Below are 13,247 nucleotides of genomic sequence, written 5' to 3'. Positions count from 1 at the left end.
CAATTTCAGAGTCTTCAGACATGTTGGGCTGTCCTTTGCTAAAAGACCGTAGTGCAAATTATCTTTTAGCTACTGTGGTTACTGTTGTCTCCCCCTGCGGTGCACGTGTCACGTGATGTAAACACGGGTAAGCAAAGCTCATGCTTTTGCTGGTTGCACGCAAGCATGCACATGTGAGCACGGAGCACAGAGAAGCAGTCAGAGCTACAGGCTACAGTGAAGCTAAAAATAGAGTTCATATGACGTTTTTCCAAACAACTTTTTATGTCGCGGCTGCAGCACACTGGGATCACTACGGATGAACAGTATGGAGATACTTTGTGGATTTACTCTTATGTTCTTGGACGTTAGTCTGGGGCACCATCAGCCATTAGGTGTGCTAGCCGCTGCCCCCGCCGATCTCTGCAAGGGATGTGAGGACTCTAAAACTTCACCAGGGCCTCCGTCAGCATATGGGTGAGTAGATAATGGCTGAATTTTCATTTTTGGGTGTACTATCTCTTTAGTCAGCGCTGCTGCCTAATGCACCAATTTCCTGCTGCTCGTGTATATGTCTGTTAATAATTCTAATGAAAAACCAAGATGATAGATATTTGTTAATGACCTATTTTCATGACGAAAACAAGACTACAACTAAATAAGAAGTAGTCTTGGTTAGAGAATCATGAGGAAATGTATTATGTTTGAAAAAATATGAAAGACGAAAGGACAAATTAACTTAAGGACCTGCATTGTGTCCTGACCACATTCCATTCTCAGGACCCATCGGCTGTATTCGGCGTCTGACTTCCAGCAGACGGCGATACAGCCTCTGGGGGCAGACCCCCAATTTTTTGGCATTCCAGTTTGATTTGGGCGGAGGAGGCGAATTTCTGTTTCCGACTTCCATTTATATTTAAGTAAATATGCTGAACCATTGCGATGGATTCAGAGTTTGCAGTGACGCCAATTATGTTCCGCCTCGTTAGTTCACTGCACGGACCGTTTAACCTGGCAACAACTGCAGCCGGTTGGTCAATATCACGTGGACTACAAACAGCCTACAACTGGAAACCGGGGCTCTTCCACTCTTGTTCTGGAGGCAAGATCTCTTTATACAGACTCTACATTCCCTGAATGTAGAGTCTGTATAAAGAGACTACATTGTATCCTACTTGCGTTCATCAACGTTGTGTCTCTGCCAATGATCATCTTAATGTGACCAGTTCACAGAAAGACAAAACTGACACTATGAAAACACACAGGCAGCACTCTGACAGTTGTAAAAGAGTTAATGTGATATGTATATGTGGATGCGGAGTGGAGCATACACACACACACACACACACACACACACACACACACACACACACACACACATATATATATTGTCAATGCAGCACATTCACAAACAGACTCAAATGGGAAAGTAGTTGAAGAATTAATGGATGAAAGGAATTTGGTATGTATGAATGATGGGAGAGGAACCAGGGCATACATAACTGCAGGTACTGCAATGTACAAATCTCAAAGTGGGTTTTGTGAAGGCAAAATGGGATTCATTCCAGGAGTTAAGTGAAGAAACAATGACAAGAATGGACTTTTCTGTAGATATAGAGGAAATAAACAATCAGGTAACCTCAGGAATTATTAGGGCAGCAGAGGGAGCTATTCCCAGGAGTAAAAATAAGATGAATAGGAAACCGGTACCATGGTGGACAGAGGAATGCTGTCAGGCTGTTAGAAATAGAAACAGAGCATTTAGACAACTTAAAAGAACCCATAACATACAACATTTAATCCAGTATAAGTGGGCACAGGCAGTAGTGAGAAGAACAATATGCCAGGCTATTTCAGGCACAGGCACTGAGAGTTTGCAGTGCGGCTTTTAAAACATCACCAGTACCTGCTTTACAGGTAGAGATGGGAGAGATGCCACTGGGATTGAGAAGGAAGCAGCTGATGGTGAGTTACTGGGCAAATTTGCAGGGACACAGTGATTCTCACCCGACAAAAGAAGTTCTGTAGGAGTGCTGGGAGAATGGGAAGAATCAGAGGGAAAATTTTGGGCGGGTAGGAAATGATGTGGCAATTGAACTGGGAGACTTAGGAGTGAGGACAAGCCCCACAGTAGTGTATCCGGTGATACCGCCATGGTTGCTTATATGGTCAGATGTAGACTGGTATTTGTTAGAGCTTAAAAGAAAAGAAAAAGGTAAAATAGACTTGGTTAATGCTTTTAAATGTCATGTAATGGGAAAGCATAGTGATTGTATATGGGTATGTATGGATGGAGCTAAAGAACCGGAGACAGGAGTGACAGGATTTGGGGTGGCAGTACCAGCAAAAGGAGTTGGTATTAATAGAAGAACATGTAATGTGTTAGGGGTCTACACGGTGGAAATGTTGGCTGTGTTGATTGCTTTAAGATGGGTGGAAAAATCCAGACAAGACAAGGTACTGATTTGCTCAGATTCTTTCTCAGTTCTAGCAAGCTTGAGATCATTTCATTCTAACAGCCGTCAAGGCGTGTTATATAAAGTCCTTCAGTCAGTCACAAGAATAATAAATAGAGGAGGTCAGATTAAATTTATGTGGGTACCAGCGCATGTAGGGGTGAGGGGGAATGAGAGGGCAGATGAGTTGGCAAAGAGGGATTTACAGAGAGGAAGAATAGAAATGCAAGTGAGTGTCAGTAAAGCAGAGGTTAAGATGGGGGGAGGGGGGGTCTATTGTCTGATCTACACTCCAGAGCAGAAGGTGGCGGTAATGCACCAAACGCTGGATGCCAACCACCGTAAAACAAAAAGAAGAAGAGGTGAAAGAGGTTTATCCTGGTGCCTTGTTATAGACCCTTCTGTCCCCCGTTATTCCTGCTGTTTCCGCAGGTAGTTTATCTGATACCATTGGAGTGAAACACCAGTGCCCGTATGTTCGGATAAACTTGCATAAGTGGACTTTTTGTAAGTTTTCAGGACGGTTCACGGCAGACTCCGTTAGCTAAATATGCTAACTGAAGCTAGCCTAGCGTGCTAGCTGGAATTAGACGGAGATAGAACTCGGTCACACAGCTCTAGTCACAGTGAATATCCAATAGACACCAAATTGTATTTTTTTGTGGACCCACAATGTCTAGATAAACCTGTCTGAATGGAGTCTGTACGGTCCTTTCTAATTTAAAACGCCCAGATCATCCTTCGGTGTCGTACGAAGCTAATGAAGTTAGCTTGGTCTCTGGAAATAGACGGAGGCGGAGGTATCCAGTAACGCGGCGCACATCAGAGTGAACAAACCGTCTTTAAAGGAGTGTGTCTGGAGGAAAAGTTGCTGTGATTGAGAAAAAATGTCTAAAGTTCAAATGCTGAGAGCTTTTGTCAACCAGCGACTAACTGCGGCAGCTGAAGAGATCTTTGAGCTGTTTGAAACAACGATAGCAGAGTACGAGGAGAAACTTGAGTTCAGTTCAAAAGAGAATCACCGACAACGGAAACTACTGGACGCTGTTTACAACCCTGTCCGGTTACACAGAGCAGGTTTGTACAATTTCGTTGTTTTTATTATCACTTAAAACGGCTGGGAAACCAGTTAACATAAGTAAAGACGCTAATACCACTCTGAAAATACTGTGTTCCGACAGCTTTAATTACTCCATGCATCCCCAGATGTGGCGATTTTGAATTTGATTGTTTGCTGGGTTTGTACAAGGTCCTTAAGCTTAGTGCTTAAATTTTGAGGAAGAAACATCAATTACAGGAATACCTTGAAAATAGCTAAATTTTAACAGAGTGTGTTTAAAAAGTCTTTAAACTACAATGAAACTCAATGCTGCCATATGTTTTGACTAAAGTTTTGTTCATCAGGTCATTTTAATCAAATTGCTGAGATTGCTGACCTTGCTGACCTTGCCTACTGCAGTACACGCGCTCTCTACTTTCTAGCATTTACGATGTCCTGCCTGACATTGTAGTTTATGTTTTACTACACTCAACTTTTAAAACCCCAATGAAACCAATAGGCCTATGCTGGCATGGCCAAATTTTACATGGCTTAAGTTAAAGCCTGTGTTGTGTCGAAGATTGGTTCCCCTTTGATATGTGTTTCCCCTCCACCTAAACCTGAACCAAACCTGTAGTCTTAAAGTCCCAGACAAACCAAATTGATGTCCAAGAACTAGTGGTAAAGAAGACTGACTATTGCATCACCTCACATTGTCGGTGCCTTGGTCAAAAGGTTGCATGAACACACCACAAAGACTACAGTAAGTAAGTACACAACTCTATTGGTTGAGTCAAAGTATAGATACTCCTGGTTACATATTATTCCAAGACAAGTGCAGGTTGCTTAGTCAGATCATTACTTGAGTTGAAGTACTGAAGTATTTTCCTTTTTAAAAAAACAATTTAAGTACCTTTTTTTAATCTCAGTGTATTGTTGTGTATTGTCACGATACACTTGCAGAACCTAATGACTCAAACAACCCACTGAATGCATTGACTTGCCTCTAGAACCAAGTCATAATTTGTAAGCAATGTTAACTCAACCTCTATTACACAGCATTGGCACACGTGAAACAACTTGAACCCCCAGCAGTTCTCCACCCCTGCTAAACACAGCCTGAGACAAGCCCTGCTTTCCCTTCTTTTGGCATCTAATGGTTCCCCAGAAGTTCACTGAGGCCAACTGAAAGTCCTTCTCCATAGCCCCCCTGAACTTCTCCCACACCTGGGTTTTTGCTTTGGACACTGCCACAGCTGCAGCCTTTCTGGCCAGTCAGCCATTCTACTGCTTTAGAAGACCCCTGGCTCAACCAAGCCTGAAAGGCCTCCTTCAGCCTCATGGCTTCCTTCTCTTAGGTTCTTAGGTTGCTGCCACAACAGGCACTAACGACTTTCTGACCACAACTTTCAGCAGCTGCTTCTAAAATGGAGGCTTTGAACGTGTCCCACTCAGATTCCATGCCCCACTCTCCCCCGGGATGCATGAAAAATTCTTCCAGAGGTGAGATTAAATCTGATGAGTCGAAAAAACCCTCTTGGTTCAGCTGGAAAATGCATCATCAAAAATCTATAAGTAGGGCTGTTTTCCTGAGCTCATACAGTTGACTTTATAGAGATATGTGGTTCTTACAGGACAGCAACACTACAAACATATGATGATCTTAAAGAATATTATGCATTGCTGTAGAATAAAATATATTTAACATCTGTATTTTATTATATAGTGGACATGTGGCTGTGTGGCTATGTTTAGGCACAAAACCTACTTTTGTCATGGTTAAGAGATGATAGTATTTTGCCTTAAAAATTCCGGTTTTAGTGCCACAATCTCGGCTGGAAAGTCTGCAGTCTCTCGCTAAAAAACAATCACCTTTTGTTATTTGTTGGTCTCATACTATTGTCTGCAGCCTGACAGCTGCCTCGCCTAGCTATCACGCCATCCAAAATCCCCTCTAACACTTGATGACAAAGTCAGCTCATGCAAATGAGATAATAATGTAATTTTAATCAGTCAATCAATCAATTTTATTTATAAAGCCCAATATCACAAATCACAATTTGCCTCACAGGGCTTTACAGCATACGACATCCCTCTGTCCTTATGACCCTCGCAGCGGATAAGGAAAAACTCCCCAAAAAAAACCCTTTAACAGGGAAAAAAAATGGTAGAAACCTCAGGAAGAGCAACTGAGGAGGGATCCCTCTTCCAGGATGGACAGACGTTTTAGAAATGTTGATATGAAATGTACATATATATATATATGGTTTGCAGAAATGTACAATGGCAACATTTATTCTGGGGAGTGGGCTCAATATGAAGGAGTTAAGATTTGCACAAAATTTAAGTCCCTGTATGCAACATTCAGAAAATTAGCACCAAACGGCTATTTGCTATGTAAAGATACAGTGGAGCAATAGCATCCTGAGCAGAAAATGAAGTCATGCTACCTCTGTTTGTGTTAAAATTCAGGCTTCTCTGTGGATTGTTGTGGCACGCTGGTCCATCTGCGAGTGTTAGTGCATGTGTGAATCCCACTGGCTAGCTCATATGGAGCTACCGCTGATATAGGGATGGCATCGTCACAAAAGTGTAGCACCCACCATCTGGTTCCCCCCCCCCAGGTTAACACCATTAGCTCTGTCAGCACTGTTGATGTTGTGTAGTGCTGTTTAAGGTGGAGGTACGGGTAGTGGCTAGCTGCCGACTCAGCCCCTTCCACAAAGAGAACCATGTTCAGACAACTTGTATACTCTGAATTTCACATAGTGCCCCTTTAAAATGTCCTAAAACTGGTGTCCTACTACTGTCCTGTCTTGTTTTAACTATGCTACAGTGCCCCCAAGATTTCCGGTGGTACTGCTCCAGTTCAGCTATATTCATAAGCTGAATTCATAAGACACACGCACAAGAGATGAACAACATGAATATAGAGTATACACAGAAGGCTCCCTCCGTGTTTATATTAGTATCTAACATTGAGCATAAATGAGCGATAACACTGTATGCTCATATTCTGAGCTTTATGTTTAAGACTTAAATGGTTCATAGGGGCCGTTCAAAATGACTGACATTTATTTTCAGTTCAAACAAACAGACCTACCATCTGCTGCCATTAATTACTAACTAATATTGCCTTATGTTGCAATTGTTTGATGATAGTGAAGCTCAAGTGATCAGTGATGCACATTGAAGGAGCAATAAGCGAAATTCATCATTTCTAGATTGAAGGAATTAAAAAAATTGCTATGTGAAGAACTAGAGGTGTAATTTCATCTGGAGTATAGCATGACCTCACACAACCTCTCTCTGTGTTGATCTCCAGCCACAGCCAGTTAGCCTCCGCTAGCCTCCCAGCTGGCACGATTTCTCACTTTTGACATAAATACATTTGATTATATGTAGATATTTGTTCGTAAGTGTGAACAGCGTGTAAAGAGATGGCCTTCATTACATGGAGGATCAGTTTGTAAATGCACATTCAGTATGATTAATCTTAGTTCTTTTAACTTTTTCTTAATTGTCCCCAGAATGAAACTTTGTCAGATAGCTGTTTGTCACTTAGCAGTTTGTAGTATCCAAATATGTTATACAAAATGTGAAGCATTTTTCTGGACATTAAGAAAGAAGTGGTGTCCATGGTTTCAGTGTTAACATTAAATAGCAGTTTTCTAATGAGGGTGTATGTATCACAATATTCTCCACAGAAGTCCAGCAGCCGTTGGTGGTTAAAGAAGAGGTTCCTCCTGAGCAGCAAGAGTGGAGCTCCAGTCTGGACCAGGATGAACCAGAGCCCCCACACATTAAAGAAGAACAGGAGGAACTCTGGAGCAGTCGGGAGGGAGAGCAGCTTCAGGGGCTGGAGGAGGCTGAAATAGAGTTCACAGTCACTCCTGTCCCTGTGAAGAGTGAAGAAGAAGATGAAGAGAAAGCTCAGTCCTCACAGCTTCATCAAAGACAAACTGAACAGATGGAAACAGCTGATGGAGAGGACTGTGGAGGACCAGAACCAGCCAGGAACTCAGATCCAGATAGTCCTTTACAACCAGATACTGATGACAAGACTTCACACTCTGAAACTGAGACTGATGACAGTAGAGACTGGGAGGACACTCAGAAACCTCAGTCAGGTTTAAACTCTCTGCAAAGCAATGACGCTCATGTACCTGAGAAACCATTTATTTGCTCGGTTTGTGGTGAAAGATTCACACACCATCGTAACCTAAGACGGCACTCAAGAGTCCACACAGGGGAAAAACCATTTAGTTGCTCAATTTGTGGTACAAGATTTGCACAGAAGGCAGATCTTAGTCGACACTTGACTATTCACTCAGGGGAGAAACCATATAGTTGTTCAGTTTGTAGCCTAAGATTCACGGACTATGGAAATCGTAGACGACACATGAGAATCCACTCAGGGGAGAAACCGTTTAGCTGTTCAGTTTGTGGGAAAACATTTGCACATAGGGGAGATTTGAGAAGACATTTCATAGTCCACACAGGGGAGAGACCATTTAGTTGTTCAATTTGTGTTAAAAGATTTGCACACAAGGGAGATTTGAGACGACACTTGACTGTTCACACAGGGGAGAAACCATTTAGCTGTTCAGTGTGTGGGAAAAGATTCAATCAAAAGGTAACTCTGAGACGACACTTGACTGTCCACACAGGGGAGAAACCATTTAGTTGCAGTGTTTGCGACAAAAAATTCACTAGGCCCTGTTACCTGAGAAACCACAAGTGTGTTGGCGAGAGCAGCAGTCATAAGTGAAGTTGCAGAGATGCTTGTTAAGCCTTTTTTGTCAGCAGAAATGAAGTACTGAGGACAAGACTTTGTTCAATACTGATCAGCCAAATTTAGTTAGAATTGAAGCTTAAAGCTATAGTTGGTAATCCTGTTCAGAAACACTTTTTGTTATACTGGGTGAAATGGTCCTTCCATCCTGAGAGTAGTCAATACATAATGTGTTTAGAAAAAGGAACAAAAAAAAAAAATCCAACCTCTGTGGCAACTGCATGCCTGTAAAAACTCTGACCAATTCCTGCTTCTCGGTGCGAGTGGAAAGAACCAATCAGATGCCTTCATGTCTCGTCCTTATATATCGCTCTTAGTCTGGGGCCGTTTAGTGGCCGTTTTGGTAAGGAACCGGAGCCAGAGCAAGAGAGACAGGATCCGGAATTCGATGGATGCGCCTTTCCCTCAAAGTAAAAGCACCAAGCTAATAAAAATGCGGTGAAACTTTATAATTTACAGAATTTAATTTACAAGAAAAGCCCCAAGCCATTAAGTTAACCTTTTTCTTTTATTGTAAATCCATGGTGCGCCAGAATTTAAAGTTTTACTTTGGTGAATTTGCTGAATTCCGGAACCAGAATCCAGACAAAACTCAGAGTGAATGGAAACCAGGCTCTTCCCCGTACGTGAAGAGCCTGGTGACGCGAGGCTATATCGCTCTGGTCCTGCCCACACCCCCCTCTGTCCCTCCCTCCTCCCTGCATGTAGTCATCATGTGTCACCTTTGCTGGAAATATTCAGCACACTCCTCAGCAGAAATACCAAGTTAGCAGGAGAATAAGTTTGTTGAACAATGGCAGAGAAAATGCAGCCAAAAGTACCACTTCCAGCGTTACTTGTAACGGCTTGCCCCGCTAAACAGGCTAAGAAAAGAAAGTCGGAGGCAGAAAAGGCTGCGACGGAAAAGGCTTTGGATAAAGCGAGAGGACAAACAACCAACATGAACAGTGGAGACAACTGAGGGAGCTGAAGGACCTGAAAAGTGATGCAGAGGTTGCTGTCTTTCTGTTAGACAGGTAATTATTTGTTTTGCTTCAGGGGGATTAGTTATTTTCATGAAATATGTAACGTTAGCCAACTTAGCTACTTTTGTAGCTCGTATTAGCCCAATGCTAACATTAGCTTCTCTGTCGGTGTACTGCAGGATGCACGTTCAAGTTTGTGGGGGCATGGCTTTGGACGGAGCACTGACACTGACGGGAGGGGGAGGAGGGTGGTGGAGCTTAGAGGAGGTGCCACTTTCAAATCTTGCTAGTTCTCCAACATTACCAACTATAGCTTTAAGGTGCTGACACACCAAACCAAAATCAAAGAACTAGTGGTGACAAAAGCCAACTGTTGCATCGCCTCACGTCGCCCTGTGTCACTTGCATTTGAACACGCTACAAAGACTACATCCAACGGCCAAGTGGCACATATGTTCTGCACCTGTGTGAGAGAGAGCGGAGTGACTGGTACATCCTGACAGCCAAGGGGTTTCCTATCTGTGCAGCCGAGCACCTCCACGGACTATTATATCCAGACAGTCCCGGTGTTTCCTCCGCAGGCTCCACTTCACTCAGCTGCCCGATAAACCCCCTCCTTCTTTCCACTTTAACATGAATAACAAACCAGGGCTTGGTGCTCCGGTTGGATCCAATCGAAGAGCCGGGGCTAGCTCAGAGACTAGTGGAGGCTAACTCGCTGTGCTTCCCTCCGGACATGCTGCGGCTAACGCCCCGCTAGCCGCTCCCAGCCAGCCCCAGCTCTCCGTTTGGATTCTGACTGAGAGCCGGGGCTAGCTGGGAAGCTAGCAGAGGCTAACTGGCTGTGCTTCCCTCCGGTCATGCTGCGGTTAATGCTCCGCTAGCCGCTCCCAGCTAGATCCGGTTTGTCATTCAGGTTAAAGAGGGAAGAAGCAGCGGGTCTGTGGGCAGCTGAGTGAAGTGGAGCCTGAGGAGGAAGCCCCGGTCAGCCCCGGTTTCACAACAGGCAGATTCACTCGCTACAGGGGCGAGAAAATAAAACCTGAACAGCCAATCAGAGTGATCTCTCTAACCAGCTAGCTCCGCTGCTGATTCAACATGCTCAATCGGCCGAAAAGCCGCCGACGCCAAAGTGCCGATGGTGCGGGACACACCGCAAAAACTAGGCCGACAGGCGCTCACAGACGGTGCTGTCTGTGCTGTCGGCTTGGTGTGTCAGGGCCTTAATACAGACTTAATGGAGCCTAAAGTTCTCTGGCAATGTTTTAAAATTCCGGCGTAGGGCCTTTTAGATTAAAAAATAGATCAGATAGATAAATGATTATCTGTAGATTAGGGGTGCCGTGAAATTTCAGTATTGATGATAATCTTTTTTTTTTTCTTTCTTTTTTTTTTATTAAACATTTATGTCATGTAATTAAGACACATAATAATATTGTGTAAATAATCCAGCATCTCCTAAATTATTTCTGTTCCTTTCCCATTCTGGCTGTCTCCCTCCCACAACACCATCTGGTTGCCTTTTCACTATCCATAAAGTGTAATTGCTCTTAGAGTTCTTTTTTTCAGTTATGGTAACAGACTCACTCCTCACCTACCTGCATTTGTATTCTGAGTGTAATTCATTTGATAGAAAATGAGACAAAATGCAAAATAAACAAATATAAAGATGCACTTGACTGAAAGTGTTCATTTTATCTTAAATTTTCTATAGATGTTATTGTTATGATGAACTCCACAATGTGAAAATCTGATATTGTGCCATCCCTAATGTAGATAATTATATGTCTGTTGAAAACACTCAAGCATAATTTCTTGACGTGTAGCAATAACATGGCTGTATGTGTATGTATACAGCCATTAAGAACCCTGTATTTTTTACCAATAAAGTAGTCCAAAAATAAAAACCTTTTACACAATGCGGCTTAGCGAAATTCAGCTCAGCAATGCACAAGCGCACTGCCATGAAAAAGCACTGCAGTTAAATTTGTTTTCATATCACCGTTGTGATTTTTTGGACTGATTTGACATTCTTTTGACAACAGTATTATGCAATCCAGAACAAAGAAACAGGCATTGAAAAGTTTGTACCTTTTAAGTTAACATGAAGACTGGCATGCAGGAATGATTGGAGTCGATGTCAGCAACTCTGTTTACACAGAGGTGGCGCTAAGGGCTGCTACAAAGTCCTGTCTTTTTGCTGCCTTTGCATTTTTACAAAACCAAATTACTGCAGTATCATGACACTCCAGTGTGGGATTATAGGCCGTATTATAGACCAGGGGTATTCAACTAAAATTCAAAGAGGTCCAGTTAGAGAAAATTTCCTTATGCAAAAGTCTGGAACATCATAATGTCTAACTTGTGTTATGATTTAGTGTGATAAATACTGACGTAGTGTAGTAGTTGTATCAATGTCTGCATGTAATCAGCATCTGACTGTCAAATCAAATAAAGAAAGTACGAATCAAAAACATTTCGACAATATTATTGTCACTTAACACTGAACTATTCAGATATGCATTTAAAAATAAAATGGAGAAAATAAATGAAATATTTTTTGAAAAATTGTGCATCTTGAAATAAAGTGCCTAATTTTAGAAAAAATAAAATAAACAGCTTGAATTTTCCTTTTTGTTTGTTAAATGTTTCACATCTTGACTTAACAGTCTCAACCAATTTTACAATAAATAAATAACAATTGAACACTTTTACAGTTTCTCTTTATTTCCCTCTTTTCCCACTCCCTACTTTTTGTTGTTCAGTGAGAGAACTGAGTTCGAGCTTGTCCTCCCAGGATTTTAAATCTGGACTGGAATGGTGTCAGGGCCGTTCTCATACACATGTACAGGTGCTCATTGGTGAGCCTGGAACGATATTTAGTTTTTATTATGTTCATTGTGGAGAAAGCTGCCTTGCAGCTGTATGTGGAGCCAAACATGGTCAACATGTACAGGGCTACTTTCCTCAGACCTGGGAAAGCTTCCTCTGTGTTCCTCTCTGTCCCTCGCTCACTCGCCTCTTCCTCTCCGTCTTCTCTCCCTGTATCGCTTTCTTTCTTTTTCTATATTACTATCTTACTGTTTTTCTATCATCTTTCCGCGTATCACTCGCCTCTCACCTCTCCCATCTGACTGTATACAGAGTCGCAATGTTAATCACCTCAGCTTGAATGCAGAGATTTGTTTGGCTGGGTGGCATCATGTGGAATGGCTTAACTCGATGCAATTGGTCTGTGCATTTCCTGATCAGCTAAACCGATGCCGTAAAGACTAGAAAAGCTGCACTGGTTAAAATAGAAGTGTTCCACCAAAATTTAAAATCCCATAATAATTTACTGGTTACACAGTAGGTCCGGGTCCGTGTAGGACGGTGTCTGGGTCCGGGCTTGGACCACGGTCTGCCTGTTAGTGACCAAGGGCCTAAATGCTGAACTCGAGGCTTCAAAACGGAGGGACCACAAACCAATGGGTGATGTCACAATATTTTAACTGTCTACCATTTTGTACCACCATGAAGTAGGCAATCTGTAAAATCTACCGTTGGGGGGATTCTTGTGTGTGTACATGGAAATTTCTTTTCATGAACTCCCCTTTCTCCATTCTTTCTCCTAACCCCCAAACAGTAATTTTCCGTGCTTTAAAGGACAACTTTGGTATTTTTCAACCTGGGCTCTATTTCCCCATGTGTATGTGTGCGTTTGATTCATGGGTACCACTCGTTCTAAAATTGGTTCAGTATTGAAGGTCAAAGTCAAAATTTATTTATATAGCACATTTAAAAACAACCTCGGTTTACCAAAGTGCTGTACAGTTCATCCAAAGAATGAATGAATAGCAAAAACCACAAAAATTATCAATAAGATCAACAATAGGTTGATCTTATTGAGAGTACATCTTATCTTATTGAGAGTTATTAGAGTACAGGTAAAATACAAATAAAAGCTGTAAAAGACATGTCTGTCTCAACTAGAGGTGAAAGCAAGCGAAAAGAGGTAGGTTTTTAAAAGAAAA

General features: G+C 42.3%; 1 protein-coding gene across 1 annotated transcript; it reads left to right on the top strand.

The window, feature by feature from the left end:
• Positions 1–2,793: 2,793 nt before the first annotated feature.
• LOC125904199 (zinc finger protein 771-like) lies at positions 2,794–11,769 on the top strand. Its single transcript, XM_049601450.1, has 2 exons — positions 2,794–3,512; positions 7,182–11,769. Exons 1-2 carry the CDS (start codon positions 3,323–3,325, stop codon positions 8,243–8,245), a joined length of 1,254 nt encoding a protein of 417 aa, XP_049457407.1. The 5' UTR covers positions 2,794–3,322; the 3' UTR covers positions 8,246–11,769.
• The last annotated feature ends 1,478 nt before the right edge of the window (positions 11,770–13,247 follow it).

Source organism: Epinephelus fuscoguttatus, linkage group LG17, assembly GCF_011397635.1.
Source record: "Epinephelus fuscoguttatus linkage group LG17, E.fuscoguttatus.final_Chr_v1".
In the NCBI taxonomy this organism is placed as follows: Eukaryota; Metazoa; Chordata; class Actinopteri; order Perciformes; family Serranidae; genus Epinephelus; species Epinephelus fuscoguttatus.
Note: the sequence above shows the minus strand (reverse complement) of the source record. Positions and strands in the feature narration are given on the sequence as shown.

Bases quoted from the DNA above. Each gene is read 5' to 3' on its own strand.
- LOC125904199 (XM_049601450.1), top strand. From the start codon at position 3,323: ATGTCTAAAGTTCAAATGCTGAGAGCTTTTGTCAACCAGCGACTAACT. The intron at 3,513-7,181 runs GTTTGTACAATT...TATTCTCCACAG, and splicing joins TGTCCGGTTACACAGAGCAG to AAGTCCAGCAGCCGTTGGTG.